Source organism: Hippocampus zosterae, chromosome 21 (assembly GCF_025434085.1).
Source record: "Hippocampus zosterae strain Florida chromosome 21, ASM2543408v3, whole genome shotgun sequence".
NCBI classification, from domain to species: Eukaryota; Metazoa; Chordata; class Actinopteri; order Syngnathiformes; family Syngnathidae; genus Hippocampus; species Hippocampus zosterae.
The window spans coordinates 3787123-3806229 of NC_067471.1; the positions used below are offsets into that span (position 1 = coordinate 3787123).

General features: G+C 45.3%; 3 protein-coding genes and 1 long non-coding RNA gene across 6 annotated transcripts in view; 2 read left to right on the forward strand and 2 right to left on the reverse strand.

Annotated features, from left to right (window-relative positions):
* LOC127593676 (uncharacterized) overlaps positions 1-19107 on the reverse strand; it is a 115350-nt gene that overhangs the window by 68258 nt on the left and 27985 nt on the right. The gene's annotated exons all lie outside the window — the stretch shown is intronic.
* Positions 326-3958, reverse strand: il15ra (interleukin 15 receptor subunit alpha). The gene is made up of 6 exons (XM_052055256.1): positions 3790-3958; positions 2126-2320; positions 1591-1644; positions 1391-1504; positions 1048-1126; positions 326-615 (listed from the first exon to the last, which is right to left on the reverse strand). The coding sequence occupies exons 1-6, from the start codon at positions 3860-3862 to the stop codon at positions 546-548; spliced, it is 585 nt and encodes a 194-aa protein (XP_051911216.1). The 5' UTR covers positions 3863-3958; the 3' UTR covers positions 326-545.
* Positions 3089-8654, forward strand: rbm17 (RNA binding motif protein 17). 2 transcript variants are annotated; one of them, XM_052055242.1, is made up of 13 exons: positions 3089-3154; positions 4576-4707; positions 4786-4902; positions 4965-5131; positions 5235-5347; positions 5447-5497; positions 6327-6465; positions 6539-6690; positions 6777-6821; positions 7275-7354; positions 7458-7556; positions 7628-7700; positions 8384-8654. In XM_052055242.1, exons 2-13 carry the CDS (start codon positions 4585-4587, stop codon positions 8479-8481), a joined length of 1257 nt encoding a protein of 418 aa, XP_051911202.1. In that variant the 5' UTR covers positions 3089-3154; positions 4576-4584; the 3' UTR covers positions 8482-8654. The 2 variants fall into 2 exon arrangements, with proteins under 2 accessions (XP_051911202.1, XP_051911200.1); XM_052055240.1 differs by lacking the exon at positions 3089-3154 and adding an exon at positions 4184-4315.
* On the forward strand, positions 9930-17279 carry pfkfb3 (6-phosphofructo-2-kinase/fructose-2,6-biphosphatase 3). Of its 2 annotated transcripts, XM_052055235.1 has the most exons (15): positions 9930-10220; positions 11755-11883; positions 11957-12053; positions 12227-12293; positions 12361-12435; positions 12518-12574; positions 12700-12824; positions 12910-13117; positions 13189-13335; positions 13424-13528; positions 14216-14345; positions 14439-14566; positions 14641-14829; positions 14997-15019; positions 16244-17279. In XM_052055235.1, exons 1-15 carry the CDS (start codon positions 10142-10144, stop codon positions 16248-16250), a joined length of 1566 nt encoding a protein of 521 aa, XP_051911195.1. In that variant the 5' UTR covers positions 9930-10141; the 3' UTR covers positions 16251-17279. The 2 variants fall into 2 exon arrangements, with proteins under 2 accessions (XP_051911195.1, XP_051911196.1); XM_052055236.1 differs by lacking the exon at positions 14997-15019.

Sequence of the window (19107 nt, forward strand, 5' to 3'; positions counted from 1 at the left end):
TATACTGCCCCGGGTGGCGCACCAGAAGGAGCATGATCATGTCCATTGCACTCAAGTAAAAAGTGCGATCCAAAAAAAAAAAAAATCTGTTCTTATAAAATACAACATTAAAGTGCGCCATTTCTCATCATTATAATACACGATAAAAACAGTTGTTTTTTTCAGGGAGGTGGGAGGGGGGGGTGCTGGAAGTGATTCATGGCATTTGTATTCATTTCGGAGTGTATCTCACTAATGTATGTAAACGAATAGAATACTTGGACAGCTTTCTGTAAATGTTTAGAGAATCACAGAAATTTGCTCGGGGCGTGACCCGGCTGCTCACCGCCACCTGCTTGGTGATGACGATGAGTCTTGATGGGCTGCTGGTGTTCAACTGCGTGACAAGCATGAGGAAATACCAGGCTAATGGCGCCTCTCGACATGTCAGTCCCGCCGGCTCACATCCACAGTACAATTCGACGAGACAGTCGCGGCTGCTGCCTCCTTTTGTCCTGTGATCTTCTTTTTTGTTGTTATTTTTTACGACCTGCTTTTCAATGCTATTACGTAGCTTCATTCAGAGGAATGCCTTCTGTTGTTGTATGCAACGGGCAGCTGTGTTGCGCTTTTCTCCTGAGGAAGAAAAAAAAAAGAATAATGACACTCTTGGACATTTCGCAATGGATGCAAAAAAAACGCTTTCACCTTAACGGTGACCGCTGAAAGAGCACTTTGTTTTTGCTTTTGTGTTTTTCCACATTTTTTTTGGTACGGTCTTGTTCCAAAATGGAAGAAATGAAAATACAGCAATACAAAGCGCGTGTTGTTCACGTTCAAACTTAATCTTGGCTAAATATGATAAAGAGGGAAAACAAATGCGTGAAGCCTTTCCGGAATTCCACTTGCAAATCAGACTCAAGTTTGTCTCTTCATTTCTCATTTTGACAGAGCCTTGGAACCGATGCGTTGGAGGGGGCGGGGAAAACAAAATGTGTGAACAAATAGATGGAACACTGCAAAATGTGGAAAAAGTGAACTGGGGAAGCGTTTACTCTCATGCCTTACATTTTATGAAGAAGGAGGCCGATTCCGAGAAGCGCCGCAATGACGATTGAGATGACAACCGCTATGGTGATTCCAGATCCTGCCAGTGACAAAAAAAATATTACAAATGAGCGGCAACGGACGTTTGTTGTAGTCAACCTGTAAAATGATTTTGAATTTACGACACGACCGTAAAGCGTGAGAAGCACGATTCTCCGCAAAGCGAATTCACAATCTCACATTGCAAAACAGATTCCTGGCAGTGCCAGAATGCGGTTTCTTGAGCCAGATATTCCCGACGAGAGAAAGTCGACTGTTGACAATTGACAACGTAAACTAAACCAATATGTGAGAGCAAACTCACCAGTCATGGAGGATCCGGTTAGTGGAAAAGAAGTGTCGTTGCTTGAACCATTTAACAGTGAATATCCGGGTCCCGACGTATTTCTGTGTTTCTCTACGCTCGCTGTGACAGCGTCTACACGTTGAAAGAATGTCAAGTGATTAACGGTAGGAATCATCGTACTCTTCGCTTTGGGCAGTTCCTCTCTGGCGCCGTTGTACGCTCACCTGCGTCGGTGCTGTTGGATGCGTGTGCGGCGCCTCCTCTGGGGTCCACTTGAAAACACAGTCATACTTTACATATTGCACAGTGCGTTACTCAAATTACCGTATCTTCCGCACTATAAGGCGCATTTGGAGTATAAGGCGCACCTTCAATGCTTGGCCTATTTGAAAACGGTTTTGATATGTAGGGCGCTCCGCATTATACGGCGCATTAAATAGACGCCCAAATAGTGGCTGCAATTGCGTTCTGCCTCCACTAGATGGAGCTACGCCAAATAGAATACAATACAAAAGGGCTTTATTTATGGAGACCCCTGCCAACAAAGCGCTTTACAGAACATTTAAAATAATACGTTCAAGAAATCAGAATATTGATCCATATATTACGGTGCATTGGATTATAAGGCACACCGTCAGTTTTTGAGAAAACTGAATGCTTTTAGGTGTGCCTCATAGTGCGGAAAATACGGTACATTGCTTCGACGCCGACATCAGCTGCTTACGCATTCGAACACAAAGTATAAAGACTTACGTTTACATTTGAGGGTGGGACTGGACCACCGCGAAGTGCCGGGTTTGCATTTGATGAGATTGGACGTGCCCGCCGTCCTCAGGTAGCCTTTGAGGCAGGTGTAGCGGTAGGTCCTATTGAGCTGGTGGCAGTCCTCCGGCGGAGGCTCGGTTAGAGGCCACTGAGGGATTCCCGAGCAGGGACACTCACTTTGGTCTGAAGATACAATGAGGAAATTCAATTGTGGCACTTGGTTGATGCAATTTTTCATAATTAACCAATTGAGTGTAATTATACATGAACCAGAAACCTAACCAAGCAACTAACATCGGTAATAAATACAACAAGTTGAACTGGATTATAGGCAATGTGCCAAAAGGAAGATGACACAATTTGTGTTGTGAGCGTGCTAAGTAGCAAGGACAAAAACGCAAGGATAATGGCACCAACAAAAACACGATAAAAAAAAACTCCCAATTAAACAAGACAACAGTGAAACTTTGAAGCTATTTTCATACGCGTTTACATTTGACAATTAAGTACTAAGTACCCACACTTTAGCTTTCGGCTCAACAATTTTCAGATGTATTACTAACATGTTAAAGTCCAGCCTTTGTTTAACTCGGTATCAAGCTGTGCAGTGTTTAGCCCGTTTATGGTCACCGACATCATCGCTGACAATTTATATTTGTGCGAGAAGTTACAACAGAAGATAACGCCTCATTATAAGAAAACTGCATGTTTACGTACTGGTTGCGGCTTCACTGGTGTCCAGTGTTGGTACTTTTTGGGGTATCTGTGCCTTACTTGAGCATCAAAAAACATTTTTCTTTAATTTTACTTACTCCCTATCTTTGAAAATATGAGTCACCTACTTTCTACTCCTTCCTTAATCAAAACAGGCCTGCCTGTTACTTTTTGCATCTGCCAAGGATGACAAAGCGAAAAATACTGTACATCAGAGGTTTATCGTGAAATCGTGAAAGCAGGGACTCGGGGAACATAAATTGGGGAGCATGATTAAAAACAACAGCAACAGATGTTAGAGAAGTAAGATATTCCCCATCTGCAGCCTTGTTCCATGTTGTCGGCGATCGTAATGTGCCTTAAAAGAATCAGATTGCAGAATTCCAAATTTAGTTGTCTCATCTGAAAAAATAAAAATAAAATAAACCAAAAAAAAGGAGGATTTATTGTGTGGACTTGTTGACACAAGCTAATTTAGCTTTTTTTTTTAAGGAGGTGTCAGTTCACAACATTTAAACACGTTTAGGTTTTTTACTTCCCACTACAGTAACTATGCCAGTTTACTGTATAGAGCGAAGCTGGTCCTATCCCGTTGTATTAAACTATCAAAACAAGCATTGAACATAATTAAGAGTAAAAAATATTCACTTGTGTACTTAAGTACATTTCGGAATCTGTGCTTTTTAAGGAGTTAATTCAGTACCTCTACTTTTACCGCAGTATTATAATTTTTTTTAAACAAACATATCTGCACTCGAGTACAATGTGTACTTTTGACACCCTTGTTTGCACTGCATTACAGTGCATTTATTTACAGACGGCACCAATCGATATATAGGCAAATAACAATAATAAACACGAATACACGTTCAAATATGCCTTAAAAAATGAACTGGAAAACAAGACAAGTGTGAGCGTCAGGAGGTGTGGGTGCTTACCGCCGTCGGAGCAGCGCGCCGTGCCCAGCACACGCGCGACGACGCAAACAAGCAAAAGTGATCCCAAAGCCATCCGACAGCTCGACGGGAAATCACAAGCGAGTAAGACTGCCAAGCACCCATGCTCCTATTCACTTTCACTTTTACTCGACTACCCACTATAGTGCGGGTCCTCCTAAATTCTGGCAGAAGCTGATGGTGCGGTCCGCCATGTTTGTAGTCCGACAGCCCGAAAACCGTCAACAATCGTCTCCAGTTCGACGAAAACACGTTAACACAACACCGTGTGAAACAAAAAGGTGATATTAAAATTGAAAAGGGGTGCATTTGCAAAATAAAGCAGCGTCGTGGCGCAATTGGAGTCATCCGGCCGCGAGGTGGCGCCGCAAGTTAATGAAAGCGTCAGCGTCGTTGACTGTCGCTCTTGTTTTTTTTGCTTCCGCCCTGCTAGAACATGACTATTTGTTCAACGTGCAGCTAAAAGAACCGATTGCATTCAATTAATATCAACATAACTCTAAAAACGGTGGGTTTAACATTCATTACGAACCGTATTTTGAAAGTTTAAACGCGACACGGCAGGGAAAGACGACTGTCGCATACTGTGTTTAGCTAACGTTAGCTATTAGCCTATTTCTCGTGGCCTGTTCGATTTCAAATCATTTAAATTGTGTTGCAAATAAACACGCCTCAATACGTTACCTCCCCATTATACCTCCTGACCTGTTAGTTACTGGCGACCACATTGCGACCACATTGGGACTGAAATGGTGCATCTATTTGCAGGTAACAGCAATGTCGCTGTATGATGACCTCGGCGTGGGTGCAAGTGACACCAAGACCGAGGGATGGTCGAAAAACTTCAAGCTGCTGCAGTCCCAGTTGAAGGTGAAGAAGGCAGCCTTGACCCAAGCAAAGGTATCGGCGTTATCTCAACCAAAGCTCAGGTACCACTGGCATTTATGAAAGTGTTAGTAAATATGTTCGTCTGTGCAGACCCATCGGACCAAGCAGCCTACCGTTTTAGCCCCTGTCATTGATCTAAAGCGAGGAGGTCCCAGTGAAGACCGACAAATCCCAGACACTCCTCCACATGCCGCTGCTGGACTCAAGGTTGGGATTACAATTTACTTCAAAGGTAAACATCCCCATGGAACCTACGATAAACATTACAGGAGGCCGCGCCCGCCGGCTTCTCCTCCGGAGATGTGCTGATCCCACTCGCCGACGAGTACGACCCCATGTTTCCCAACGACTATGAGAAGGTGATGAAGCGGCACAGGGAAGATCGACAGCGGCAGAGGGAGCAGGAGCGTCAGAAGGAGATTGAGGACAGAGAAAAGTACACCAAATCATATCTAGCGAAAATACAAAAATGTGTCCACGAGTATTCTCTGGGCGGCTGAATCACCTTCTCACACGCATTTCGGTCCTTTTTGCATCAGGAAAAGGAAAGAGAGACATGAAGGAGCAGTCCCAAGCGGCTTCTCGAGATTTCCAGCAGCAGAGGAGGACTCTGACGAGGAGGAAGATTATGAAAAGGAGCGGCGAAAACGAAGTGAGTGCTTGATTGTGGCTCGTATTGATTGAACTTCTGAAACAAAGCCATTTGTGTGGAAACGTAGTCGACTTTGTGTTTGTGTGTCCCTTTCCTCAGGTATGGGTGGTGCTGCCATCGCTCCGCCTTCATCTCTTGTGGACAAAGACGGTAAGTGATGGAGTGTCAGTCAGTGTTGCGAGGATTTCATTATGTCATATTCAGGGTAATGTATGGGTGTATTGTGAGAGAGATTCAGTTGTGAGTAAAAAAAAAAAAGAAAGAAAAGAAAAATCAGCCGCGTGTGTGCATCATCGTGTTAGAGTAGTGTCTGAAAAGAAAAATTTGGGTGCTTGCACCTTTCAGCTGCATGTGTTGAGAGGGAATCCAAAATGATGTCTCTCGTGGCCCCAAATGGACTACCTGTTGAAATAAAAAAATAAAAATCACGCAGACATCGTAGCATAACGTTCAGGTGCAACATCTTGAACACTGACAATACCATGTAAATCTGACCATGTAACGTAATAGCACAGTTTGACCAACAGGTGGAGACATTGTCTGCATCAACTCGTGATGTAAACTTTATGAATCTCTTTTCATCATGGATGAGCAACTGTCTGCTGCTCCCTGATTGGCATTTGGATTAAATAAAAAACAAAACAAATTGTTATATTTTCATCGAAAACTGCATAGAATGGCTTTTTGCAATTATTGTGTTCAACGGTTTTGTGCCTTTTTTTGAATGGTCATTTTTATGCAAGAGAGCCTTTTGCGTAGGGGCGAATTTTTGTATTTTTATTTTTTAAAATCACAGTATGCGGTTGTTTTGTTGTTAAAAAAATCAATCTATTAAGAGCACTTCTTTGGACCATATTTAAAATAGAATTTTTGTCATACATCTGGTTCGGAAGTGTGTAGCCAATGTGTACCCTAAGTCACACTGATGAAAAATTGTGGTCCCTTGCATCATTTAAGTTTTCCTTACCTGATTTACAAGGTTCATCAGCATACCCATATGAGGATGAAGGTCGTCCCGGCAGAGGCTCAAAGGCCGCCATCCCTCCGCCCATGTACGAGGACTCGGACCAGCCGCGTTCCCCGCCCGCACCGACCAGCTCCTTCCTGGCTAACATGGGGTGAGTCAGATGCTTTTGCTCATCGCAGTGAAGAAAGCGAGAACTCGTCCGGCTCAAGCAGCTGTTCCTCCAGGGGTACCGTGGCACACAAAATTATGCAGAAGTACGGCTTCAAGGAGGGCCAGGGCCTGGGCAAGCACGAGCAGGGCCTGAGCACGGCGCTGTCTGTGGAGAAGACGAGCAAAAGAGGCGGCAAGATCATCATCGGCGACGCAGCGGAAAAGCGTAAGGCACTCCCGGAAGGATTGTGATACTTTTGAATCTTTGAACATCTGGTGAATGTTTCTACTTTGCGGTTTGTGTCTGAGTAGCAGGTGCGCAGCCGCCAGTTGCTCCTGAGACCTCCGCAGGAGCAGGTTAGACCAACCCGTTGTTGTTCTGTGATTCGTTTTTGTCGCGAGACCTCTGCTCAATTCTATTATGAATATGATGTGCCATAATTTAAGGAGTGAAAGTGTGCAGTCGTTTTTTTGTCGCTTCGTTATCGCATCAAATTTTTTCTTCTGTTAAAATGAGCAGAGGTGTAAGATAACCTCCATGTGCACCGCCGTGTTGCTTTTTGTGCAATGGTTTTTCTTGGAAAAGGGGGAAAAAAAGTCTTGCAAAACATGACCAAAAAAATTCGAATAATTTGATATCGCACGAACGGCATAGAATTTTCTCCAGATTAAATAAGGATTGTATTGTTACATGCCTAGACGTGAACAATGGCGTTGGATACAATACAGCTTTTTTATTTTATTTTTTAAATATTGGCTTTCGGTTGCACCATGGAGGAGTTGGTAAATGTCCCCCCCCCCCCATTCTAGCCATTCTAGATTCCAAGAAGTCTGATGCAAACCCGCTGACCGAGATCCTCAAAACCCCAACCAAAGTGGTCCTGCTGAGGGTACGTCGGTCATCCCGGATGATGACGAAATCTCGCTGCAAATCACGAAGGAGGACTCATTTGACGGGGTTTAATGTGAGCGTCGGAACTTTCCTGTGTTTAGAACATGGTGGGCCGAGGAGAGGTGGACGAGGACTTGGAGGGCGAGACCAAAGAAGAGTGCGAGAAATACGGCAAAGTGATTAAATGCGTCATCTTTGAGGTGAGCGGCGGTCGAATCTTGATCGAACGCTGCCTTCGGTTCAAACTGACAAAACGAGCTCTTTTCCGCAGATTGCCGAAGTGCCCGATGACGAAGCCGTCCGAATATTTCTGGAATTTGAAAGGGTGGAGTCTGCCATTAAAGGTTTGTATCTCACCGAGCCTTTCGAAACACCTGAGATGATTGACACTCAGAAATTGCAGCTGAACGTTTGATGATCTTTTCCCCCTCCCAACAAAACACTAAATTACAACACTTTGCTGCAACCATTGTGTAACTGCTCTATCATAGTCGGGGCGGGTGAAAGTTTGTTGCTTTCTAATTGGGTTGGCCCAGAAACAAGCTGAGACCAGGCTCCCTGTGGTGTTATATCAGACGTGGCCCAGCAACCCAGTCCAGTCTCCCAGCGGCACTGCACGCTTACATCACGATGCTGGTGGAGCAGGGCATGCCCAAAACTAATAATAATAAAATAAAAACAGGCAATGTAAAAATAATTTGTACTTGTGACGCTTTGACAAACGTTTTTTTGTTCGCCTTCTTTTGGGGTACCAAATAGATTTTTAGAAAGACACCACAGTGCTACCGAAGCACAGTTCAGTTGTATTTAACTTTTTTTGGTACATTTGCATTGAATCAGACGACAAAGCAAGTTTTCAGTCAGAAATGGCAACCGGCGTATACACAGCTGAATTGTATCTTCTGTCATAATAATCGAGTGTGAAATTGGTTCATTTCTGACAGTACAGTCTTTGTGAATCACCGGTCTCAAAGTTTGAGTGATTTATTTACCGTGACACGGTTTCTCACCTTTTTGTCTTCTGCAGCTGTGGTGGATCTGAATGGTCGTTATTTCGGTGGACGGGTCGTCAAGGCCTGCTTCTACAATCAAGATAAATTTCGGGTGTTTAACCTGGGCGAGTAGTTACGAGGCCATCATCCCCCCCCCCCCCCCCCCCCACGACCCCTGTCATGTACATACACCCTTTTTCTATTTTCCCGTTTGTGTACCAATAATGTGTAGGTTAACTTTTTTGTTGTAGTTCTGAGATGAGAAATGCCTTTTGTCTCACAGGAATAAAGGGTTGAAATATGTAATCTGGTCTTGTCTTGCAAAAGTCTCTCTAGAGGAAGGCGTAGGCTCGAAGAAACGTATTTTCCTTGCCGCAATTTTGTCCCGCAGTAACGTCTCCAAGGGGCAGAGAATTTTCACTTTGCTCCCGGTTCATTATGGGACGGAGCCTCAGCCTCATTCAGAACTTATGTAACTGCTCCAACGGGGCCCTCTGGGGGTTTGTGTGGCAAGACGTCAGTCAGAAAGAAATCCCCCCGGACCAGCTTGAATAATTCAGAAACAAATTGGATGATGAAATGAAAAGTAACCCCCTTTGTGACACTTCACCTCTTCAACAACAAATTCACCAACCTGATTCCGAAGTTGACCAGTACTTTTTCTGTGGTGTGAAGTACTACATCTGGGCTGCTTTTCTGAAAACGACAAACAGGAGCCAAATAAACGAAAAGCTACAATCATCCACTTCTCTTACTTTTGATTCCGCACATATAAAAAACAACAAAGAACATTTGACAGTGTCTCATAAATTCGGCATCGCGGGTTTGTTTTAAACTGTTGTGTCGGAGCGTGGGTGAAAAGAGAACAAATAGTGGATACATAAAACTACATAAGAGTAAACATTTGTTCGACAGATTCTTAAAGATTTTAAAGAAGCACGCAAAAACATTACAATAGTGATCAGTTGCCAGCTGAAGTTTTCCTGAGTTCCTATGTCCTTTTTGGGTGATAAATAAAACCATGTTTACACCCTGGGAGATTTTGTGTCCTCGGGCTTGTACAGAACCGGTATGTGTGTAACTACATTCGCAATGACTCAGTGGTGCAAGCCCGAGCAATAGACAAGTGACAAGCCGCACGTTTCACCCGAGAGGCCAAGGTGCAGAGAAATACCTAAAAATAGTGAAGGGCAGAATTACATCATAAACACATGGGTGAGGAATCAGTGTCATTATTATTGTGTTTAAATGCGTAACTCCATTGCTCAAGACCCCCCAGCACAAACACATTTCTTAATAGAAATATATAGCTATATTATACAACATTATTCCAAGAATAATAATACATGCTATTTATTTACTGCTATCGACATTCCTACCGCTATACTAATTACGTCACTAATGACAATTACTTATCGTAGGAGACTGTTGTAACTTTCGGCTTTTTACTCACTACTGTCATGTTCGAGTAGTAATGATGACAATGACCACAAGATGGTGCTACTGAGGCTCCACCACCTTGTGACGTCGACGTTTTTGTGTCGTCACCTAAGTCACGTTGCCTCTCCGCCGGGCGGGGTTAAATAGAGGATGTGCACTGGCGACCGGCAGATTAGCTCTACTCAACCGGCCTCGACCGTTGCTAGTGGTTCGTTTTTTCTTGCTCAGGCAAAATAAAAGCTTTTCAATTATTTTTTTTATTTTATTTTATTTTTGCGGGGGAGTGTTTGCGTGTGTGTTTAAACCGACGTGCTTCCTACTTAACGTGTGCGGGTTTTCCAAGTCTTCAAGGAATGCCCAGAGAGCTGACCCAGAACAGGAGCCAAAAGATCTGGGTTCCTACCAAGGATGATAAACCGGCACCCCGTCGAGGTAAAAGACGTCATGACTGAATTTATACATGTGATTTTGAACGAGGAACGTAATTTGTGTTAACATGACCTCTATGATGTGCTGAGGCACGACACTGCCCCCCCGTCCCCCGCCTCCACCTCAATGAGCGCCTATCCGTGAATTTTAACTGTTTTTATCCTTTCATGTCACGTTCATGTCGACTAATGTGATTGCGGTGTGGGTGTCAGCGCGGTAGCAGAGTGCACTCATCCTACAACGGCATGCGCGGCACGCCTCACCCGAGCGTGACCGGACACAGGTCTCCATAGTAACCGCAGTGCGCAACAACCCGGCGTGGGATGCTGCAAAAAACGCGGCCCTTTATTGGTCGGTGGGCAACGCGTGTTTCTGTGCGACAGTGATGCAGAAAGGAGTGGGGGGGATGGATAAATTTAAAACAACTTTAGCATTTATCAAAGACGGCTGAGAGGTAACTTAGCAATTGTATATGTCAGGTTAATTTTTTTTGTTGGACATATTTTTAGCAGCTTTCAAAACTCAAATTGTCTCTACGCATCTTGGCCTCGAACAGAGCGGTGCGTACGGTAGTTTAAAAAAAGTAGAGTAGCCGTTGTTGCTTACATTTCGCGACTTCTTCCAAGGCCTCGAGCGACTACATTTCCAAGAAGTCACTCGCAAGTTTAATTCAGACGATAAGCACGGGATAATTTCCATAACATTGTCCTATTATGACATTGGTGCTTCATTTATACAGTGCAAAAGTAGCGGTTATTTTTTTGACATGTTGGTAACTTCGGACTCAAAGTATGCTGCTCGTATTTTGCCGAGGTCGCCTTGCCTCACCTGCACAACTAAGAAAAAAGGCGACATATTTCTGTCGTTGAAGAATTAACATTGGGATCGTGCGACCGGAAAAGTCAAAAACTATTTTCTGTGGATTTTTCTGATCGGCGGATCTCATCTTCACAAAGAGCATCATGCGAGAAAATTATTACTATTATTATTATATTTTATTCTTTTTTTATTTTCTCAAAAAAAAAAGTCGGCTCGAGCAAATTCCACAAGAAAAAAATGGTGTTGATAATGACATTGTCATTCGCTTTTTTTTCTAATAACAAACCAATGATTCAAATCAGATTTTAAAGGCCATATCCAAACAGTCCTCATCAACATATAATTACTTTGGACACAAAAGTTACATAAATATAAGCAGTGTCCTGTAAAATGTGAGACTGAGCCACTGTCGTTGTCTGACTGTCAATTAGCGGGCTTAATCTCTCATTCATGTGGCTCTTAAGGAGGGAAGATTAGTGAGTTGGCACTGTAGATGTTTATTGCAGTGCGGTGACGGTCGCACCTAAGTTGACTTCTTGTGACAAAGAAATGCTGAGTCGTGGTGAGCTGCAGTGATGGGATTGGTCGCTGGGCAAGTTCATGCACGGATGGCGTGCGGAAAAGTGGGTCATGAGTGTAATGTCAACCCGATGCTCTTTCGGAGCGACATGGCTCAATTTCCTTGGCATTTGTGTAAATCGGACTGTTGTCGTGACAGCGTGCGGCACCCCCCACGTCGCCAACCCCCCCACCGTCATCGTGATGGTCGGCCTGCCGGCTCGGGGCAAGACGTATATGTCGAGGAAACTCACGCGCTACCTCAACTGGATCGGCGTGCCCACCAAAGGTACTGCCCGCCGCCCGCGAACAAAGTGAGAGTGAAGCGTCTTCTCACCGTTTTGACGTTTGCCCGCCTGCAGTCTTCAACGTGGGCGAGTACCGCAGGGAGGCGGTCAAGAACTACAGCTCCTATGATTTCTTCAAGTCCGATAACGAGAGCGCTGTCAAGATCAGGGAGTAAGTGGACACGCTTACGTAAAAGACAATACACAGAGTAAATGATTTTAAAAAAATGTAATTAACTCATTCACTCCCAAAGACGTTTTTAAACGTCTTTTCAGACTTGGTCCAGAATTGGCTGAGACTGAATGAGCTTAAAAAAAAAACTTACCGGTGTCTTTGCCCTTCAGACAATGTGCCTTAGCGGCCTTGAGGGACGTCAAGTTCTACTTGCAAGACGAAGGAGGCCAAATTGCGGTAAGTTTCTCCATCGTGCAGTTCGGAAACAACCGAGGGACCAACTAAGACGGCGTCTCGACGGCAGGTCTTCGACGCGACGAACACGACGAGGGACAGGCGAAAGCTCATCCTGCAGTTCGGCCGTGAGAACAGCTTCAGGGTACGCAGGGTTAACGATGGCAACTGGGTCGATTGTGGGTGTGGCTTCACCGCAACGGCATGCGCCGTTTTTTTCTGTCCAGATTTTTTTCATCGAGTCCGTCTGCGACGACCCCGGCGTCATTGCGTCAAATATCATGGTGAGTCGCACGCCTCCAACGATGCAAACTGAGCACAGCTGAAATGTACATTTTTGCATGCGATCGTTTAATTATATCTATGTATAAAAAATAATAAATAAAAAGGTATTCTTACCTTCATCCAGGAAGTAAAGGTGTCCTGTCCAGATTACAAAGACTGCAACAAGACAGACGCCATGTTGGATTTCCAAAGGAGGATCGAATGTTACAAAACCAGCTACCAGCCTCTGGATCCCGATCAGCACGACAGGCAAGCGGCTCCTCTTTCACGGGACATTTTCAACAAGCCCTAGCCGTTTTCAGACGATTTGTTCATCCGGGCTCTCGACTTGCAGGGAGCTATCCTTCATCAAAGTGATCGACGTGGGTCGCCGCTTCCTGGTCAACCGCATCCAGGATCACACGCAGAGCAAGATCGTGTACTACCTGATGAACATCCACGTCCAGCCGCGCACCATCTACCTGTGTCGGCACGGCGAGAGCACAGACAACCTGGAGGGGCGGCTGGGGGGCGACGCCGGTCTCTCGCCAAGGGGCAGGCAGGTAAGGCTCCGAAGATCAGGTGCCACGTCAGTCGAAATCAGGCGGTGATTGGTATGCGTTCCCCATTGTAGTTTTCCACCGCCTTGGCCAAGTTTGTGGAGGAGCAGCAGCTGAAGGATCTCAAAGTCTGGACCAGCCAGTTGTGCCGCAGCATCCAGACGGCCGAGCACCTGGGGGTCCCGTACGAGCAGTGGAAGGCCCTCAATGAAATTGACGCGGTGGGGTGTCACTCTTTTGACACATACAATATGTTTTTTCTCCCCCTTTGCGCAAATATTCTACTTTTAACTTGTCCTGCTGTTTTAGGGTGTGTGTGAGGAGATGACGTACGACGAGATTAAAGAGAAATTCCCCGAGGAGTTCACCTTGAGGGATGAGGATAAATACTACTACCGCTACCCTGCTGGAGAGGTACACTTCTACGTAGTTACAGTGCATATATGAAGTAAGGTGCAAAGGAAATGTAATCATCTCTGGCTATTTGTGGAATGTAGGATCTGAAGATGTCAGTTAATTATGATTAATGACTTGGATATCCGTTTTACACTTCAAAGTTTTCTTCAAGTTTGGAACCAACATATTGAGCGTGACATTTCAAGTTGTGACCAATTCTTACTCCGAGATACGTATGCTCATAAATTCTCTTCATTATTTTCAGGCCATGTACCCGAAAGTAACTGTTGTAGGTTCTTCCCAGGGCAGAAAATAAAAGTATCAGGGGGAAAAAAAAATGGAAATATTATGTAAATCATGAAATAATCTGGGTGCCAGAATTGACCCGTGTGGTACTCCTCATTCTTAAAATGAGCAATGCCACGGGTTTATTTTGGAACAAAAGATACATTCTTGTCGACGTTCAGCCTACTTCTCATCCAAAGCGGCTAACTAAGATCTGCATGTGTACTTCCTGGTGGGCTGCAACGTCAGCACTTCCAAATATGGACACGCCGCTAAGGGCGCTGTCGTCTTTCCGTCCTGCCGCGTGACACTTTCATAGTGAGCGCAACAAAAACGCAAATATTGGAGGATTACGAGACGTTAAATTGTACGATTGCATAAGCCGAGATGAGATTGAGTGAACACTGTGTTGGCTTGTAGTCCTACCAAGATCTGGTCCAGAGGGTGGAGCCGGTCATCATGGAGCTGGAGCGGCAGGAGAACGTGCTGGTCATCTGCCACCAGGCTGTCATGCGCTGCCTCCTGGCCTACTTCCTGGATAAAAGCGCAGGTGGGCATAGAAACAACATTGTTCTCTCATCAATAGGCTCAAATAACAGCACATCAGATCACGTTACCGCAATTTTTTTTTCCCACGTTACAGATGAGATGCCCTACCTGAAGTGTCCCCTTCACGCTGTGCTGAAGCTCACCCCCGTGGCCTACGGCTGCAAAGTCGAGTCCATTTCTTTGAATGTGGAAGCAGTGAACACACACAGAGACAGACCGGAGGTAAGACCTCATTGCGCAAATACTTAGGTGATCGGTATCCGCTGACTATTATGGACACGTCCAACCGTGTACAGGACGTAAAGAGGGGTCCCGGCATCTTGATCCGGAGGAACAGCGTGACCCCTCTGACCAGCCCCGAGACCAATATCAAGAAACCTCGCATCGACGATCTGGACGAGGCTCCCATCCAGGAGCTCCCGCATTCGGTGGCTTCGTTGGCGCTCTGCGGCCCGCCGCGTCTCCCGCTGACACTGGCCGGCCAGGTGGGTGCCAACGTAAACACAAGCGAGACATCAGGCACAGTCATACGCCGGTTCTTAACGTCAAATCAGGTGATGGTTTCATCTCGACGGCATGTTTTCTCACTTACTCATTGCACGTCCCTTCTTTTCCTGTGCTTGCCTGCCTTCACCTGTTCTGCATCTTGTAGCACTGGCTGGGCAACGTTTGCCTGTAAGTATGCTGCACAACGCATGACCAGTTTTGAAATCAGTCAAGTCAACTATTTGTTGGTTTTTCAATTGAAGTGTAAACTGCGTATCAAAATTATCGCTAAATCTCAACGTTATTTATTACACATGACAATTTGAGATTCCGGTCCACATTTTATCAAGGATCATGGAAGGTGAGATACATTTGCTTTTGCGGGCCACATTAAATGATGTCGCGGGCCGGATCTGGCCCCCGGGCCTTGAGTTTGACACCCGTGCACTAAAGTGTGATTAGGGAGGGAAAAAAAACCCAAAACGTTGTGCTTGGTTTATTTTTTTGTGTTTAAAAAGACGAACCGTCCACTATTTGGAAGTGGTTTCGCTCTTTGTCTTTCAAAGGTAAAGCACCAGTTAGCTTTGACGTTCTTTCGTAGCTCCCACGCTGCTGCTACATTAGACAAAAAAGAAGACTTCACAGTACACTAAATGGATTCCGGTATTAAGGCCTTGGAAACTGAATTGAGATGATCCCAAAGCCTCTTGTATGGTCTAGACCACAGGTGTCAAAGTCAAGGCCTGGGGGGCATTTTATATGGCCCGCAAAAGCAAATCTTGTCAAGTTCCATGATGCTTGCTAAACCAAAATGTCAAATTTTCATATGTAACCCACAATAACAGTCAGTATTCTAGACTTCTGGTTTTAAAACTAGTTATTCATAAATTTGTTGTGCTCTTTGTTTGTAATATGTGGAGGTGATTCAACATTTACATGGTTTCCCAAAATTCATAATGGCCCTCCAAGGCAAACCGTAACTACAACGTGGCCCGCGGTAGAAAATGAGCTTGACACCCCTGGTCGAGACTTTAGCCGTGTTTCCACCCTAGTTGCTGATTCCCAAGTTTTATGACAAGAGTCGGAAGTGCTAGCGCCGCTAGCCCTGCCAGCGCCGCTAGCCCTGCCAACGCCGCTAGCCCTGCCAACGCCGCTAGCCCTGCTAGCGTGTGTAAGTCTGCTCCGTTCACGACTCACCAAGGATTAAGAGGGCGTCAGCACACACCGTTCCAAGTTTTGACACCTTCTAAAAATACACGCCGATGATGTAACTTGTAGTTTGCGGGCGTCACGTGGCGGTGCTGCAGGTAGTTTGTCTCATCGCTAAGCGCGTCATGTCTCGACCATGACCTGGGTGAGGGGTGTTTAAACTTGAGGGTTTAATGTTGGCGGTGCATTTGTGTGTGTTCGCAGAACCTGAGGAGTCATTCCTGACACCATGCCGGTCCACAAAGCAACAACGGAATGTGGCATCCACGCGCCTTTTTCACTCATTGAGTCGACACAATGAAAGTACTTCGACAAAAAAAAAAAAGCCTTTTCAAAATCGAAAGGATGACCTCCTCTTTTTTTGTTTGTTTCGTTTTCTTTTTGCGGGGATTTTGACCCCGCTCACATTGGTGTACCTGAAATCCTCCAAAAACGAGGGGAGTGACTTTCATTTTTGTCTTTTTTTTTGATCCAAAGATGTCATTTTAAAGCAACGCTCCTCTTTCACTTTCATGCCTTCCTTCGAGAAATTTCTACGGGAACTTCTGAATTTTGTAAGCAAACTGTGACTGATTTCAAAGTCAATTCAGTCTTGCTGTAGTTCACACCGGAGACTTTCATTGGACTGTTCACACGCGGGTGTCAAGCGGTAGCCAAATTGTGGAATGATTTTGCAACATTTGGGATGCATTTAGTTTCCGTATCGGTGTCGAGAATTTTTCGCTTTGATTTCGCACAGAGGGCGTTCTTGCTGTTGGGTGCCCATTGCGCTTGCTTGGCGAGCCCATCTACGATTTTTCACATTTCATTGAATATCGTCACACATTCAAATTAGTAACTTTTGAGTGTTTTCTTTTTTGATTCTTCGCTCGGTCGCTAATGAACACGGCCAATGAAAACAGGGTCTCCCCCACTGTCGGGGGAAATATTTCTTTGCTGTCATTGTCCGCCGCGCACAAACGTTATAAGCGCCTCTATTTTTCTTATCGCAAAAGCTGCTGTTAATAATGTTTGTAAATACGAGTGTAGGTAGAGTGAACGTGTACCACTGCGCTGGGGACTTAAAGAGCAAGCGGGGGTTCGTGTATGGAAAGAAACTGCAAGCCGCTTGACATGTTTATTATTTTGTTACCGTTTTATGATGTACGTTATTTATTTTCTACGTAGGTTCTGACACAGGAAATGACAGTCTGTCGTACTTGATTTGGCATCCGCTGGACCAATAAAACGCCTAAAATTACCCTTTGTGTATTTCCATTCTGTTGTGAGGAAGTTTTTTTTATGGCGCCTTCCTATAAGGGCTCACGTGATGTGATATCACACCCGTTCTCGCACTTGGGTGAGTCAGCAAACTTGCGCAAATTCAGGATGTTGCAGTGCGATTGCACCAGAGTGGGTACGAAACACTCTCGCTTTTCAAATTCATTAGAATTTGAGTGTGTGTGTGTGCGCGTGTGTGTGTGTGTGTGTGTGCGTGCGTGTGATAAGCTGATGCAAACTGGGCATGCATTCCAGAGTCCACACAGTCCATGCAGTATGATGAAATGAAAGTTCCAGTTGATTTTTATACGTGTACACTATGTACAAATTAGGGTGGGGGAATTGTCATTGCAATTTTTTTACAATTTTTATTTAATATTTAATATTTTTTACAATTTGACAATGGATAGTTTGGGCTGTGTTGGGGAGGGGCGGGGGCGGGAATCCTTGGCATCGCCCTGCCCACTCGAGGACTTGCGCACCGCAAGAACCAAGACAAGGGTAGAGAAAACCCGACTCAACCCTCCGCATCCTGCCCACCACCTTTTCCAGCTACTCCCCTCAGGCGAGCGCTGCTGATCCATGCGCACCAAAACCAGCAGACATTCAAACAGCTTCTTCCCTCTGGCGCATTACCTTCCTCAACAATCACCCAAATCCTTATTGGCTCTTTGCGGTTTTGCACACCCCCTGTGGAACTACTACGCAATGATCATTGTAGCTCCAGCTCTGTGCAAATTTGAACAATTGTCACTGATCTATAGTCCACAGCACCAGACACTTTCAAGCGCTCAAGGCAATGTGTATTTTGAATGAGTCAATTTTTTAAGTCTTACCACTGTACACAATTGGAGTTCCTGTTTGTGCTAATTGCATACAAATAGAACTCGGCTGTCCCCGTGAGCTGAGAATGTGCCCCCTGCTCCTATTCCTGTCTGCGTCCCACTCACTCAACACCTAAAAGGACACAAGCCAACGTTTGGCCGGACAAATGCGGCATTCCCCCGTGAATCATGAGTGTCTCAGTGGCGATGTGACTGCCGTCAGGTTCCGCTTCCCCACCAGCACACGCGCATAAATGCACGCGTCCTGTTCAGGGGCGGATGACATCACGACTGTGGGACCTTTTTCGCCATGTGACATCATTTCTGTTGCCGCCAGTATTTCACAAGTACTTTTTAGGACTGCTGAAATGATTGGCTCCGTGACATGATTTGTCATGTCATCTCTCCCATCGACAGAATGTCCTGCATGTGCAGAAAATGTTTTGCAGCCGTTGCCGCCTGTGCGTGAGCGCAGGGGGGGCTGCTGCGTCAGGTGTTTGAAACTGTAAAAAAAAAAAAAAACGTGGAAGCTGGCGTTAGCCGGCAGCGCTAAGCCAGCCCACTCCACAAATAGCAGCCTTAATGCCGTGTTAACGAAGGTGCCGCGGCTCCCAAACTCTTTGAAGTCATGAAGATGTCCAGCAGGGGGGGGGGGGGGGGGGGGTTCCACACCTCAAACGTCCTCCACTTGTGTTTTGCCAAAACCCAATTTTTAATTTTTTTTTTGCAAACTTGTGCAGACAACGACTGACTCGGGTCTTTGTGTCCTTTATCATGACTCAGCTGCTTGGCCCTTTTTATCCTGTTAGCGCTTCCTCATTAGCTGCGTATGTGACCCCAGTGTCCCACTTGAGCCTCGAGTAATCCTCACCACTTGCACACAAACACACACACACACACACAAACTATTTTGACCCATTTCATACACATAAAGTCACCTGAGCAAACTGCCATACCCGTGACAGCATTTCACATTTTATCACA

Bases quoted from the DNA above. Each gene is read 5' to 3' on its own strand.
- il15ra (XM_052055256.1), bottom strand. From the start codon at position 3,862: ATGGCTTTGGGATCACTTTTGCTTGTTTGCGTCGTCGCGCGTGTGCTG. The intron at 2,321-3,789 runs GTAAGCACCCAC...TTGTATCTTCAG, and splicing joins GGCGCGCTGCTCCGACGGCG to ACCAAAGTGAGTGTCCCTGC. The intron at 616-1,047 runs GTAAGGCATGAG...TTTCTTCCTCAG, and splicing joins GGCCTCCTTCTTCATAAAAT to GAGAAAAGCGCAACACAGCT.
- rbm17 (XM_052055242.1), top strand. From the start codon at position 4,585: ATGTCGCTGTATGATGACCTCGGCGTGGGTGCAAGTGACACCAAGACC. The intron at 4,903-4,964 runs GTTGGGATTACA...TAAACATTACAG, and splicing joins ATGCCGCTGCTGGACTCAAG to GAGGCCGCGCCCGCCGGCTT. The intron at 6,691-6,776 runs GTAAGGCACTCC...GTGTCTGAGTAG, and splicing joins CGGCGACGCAGCGGAAAAGC to CAGGTGCGCAGCCGCCAGTT.
- pfkfb3 (XM_052055235.1), top strand. From the start codon at position 10,142: ATGCCCAGAGAGCTGACCCAGAACAGGAGCCAAAAGATCTGGGTTCCT. The intron at 12,575-12,699 runs GTGAGTCGCACG...ACCTTCATCCAG, and splicing joins TCATTGCGTCAAATATCATG to GAAGTAAAGGTGTCCTGTCC. The intron at 12,825-12,909 runs GCAAGCGGCTCC...CTCGACTTGCAG, and splicing joins GATCCCGATCAGCACGACAG to GGAGCTATCCTTCATCAAAG.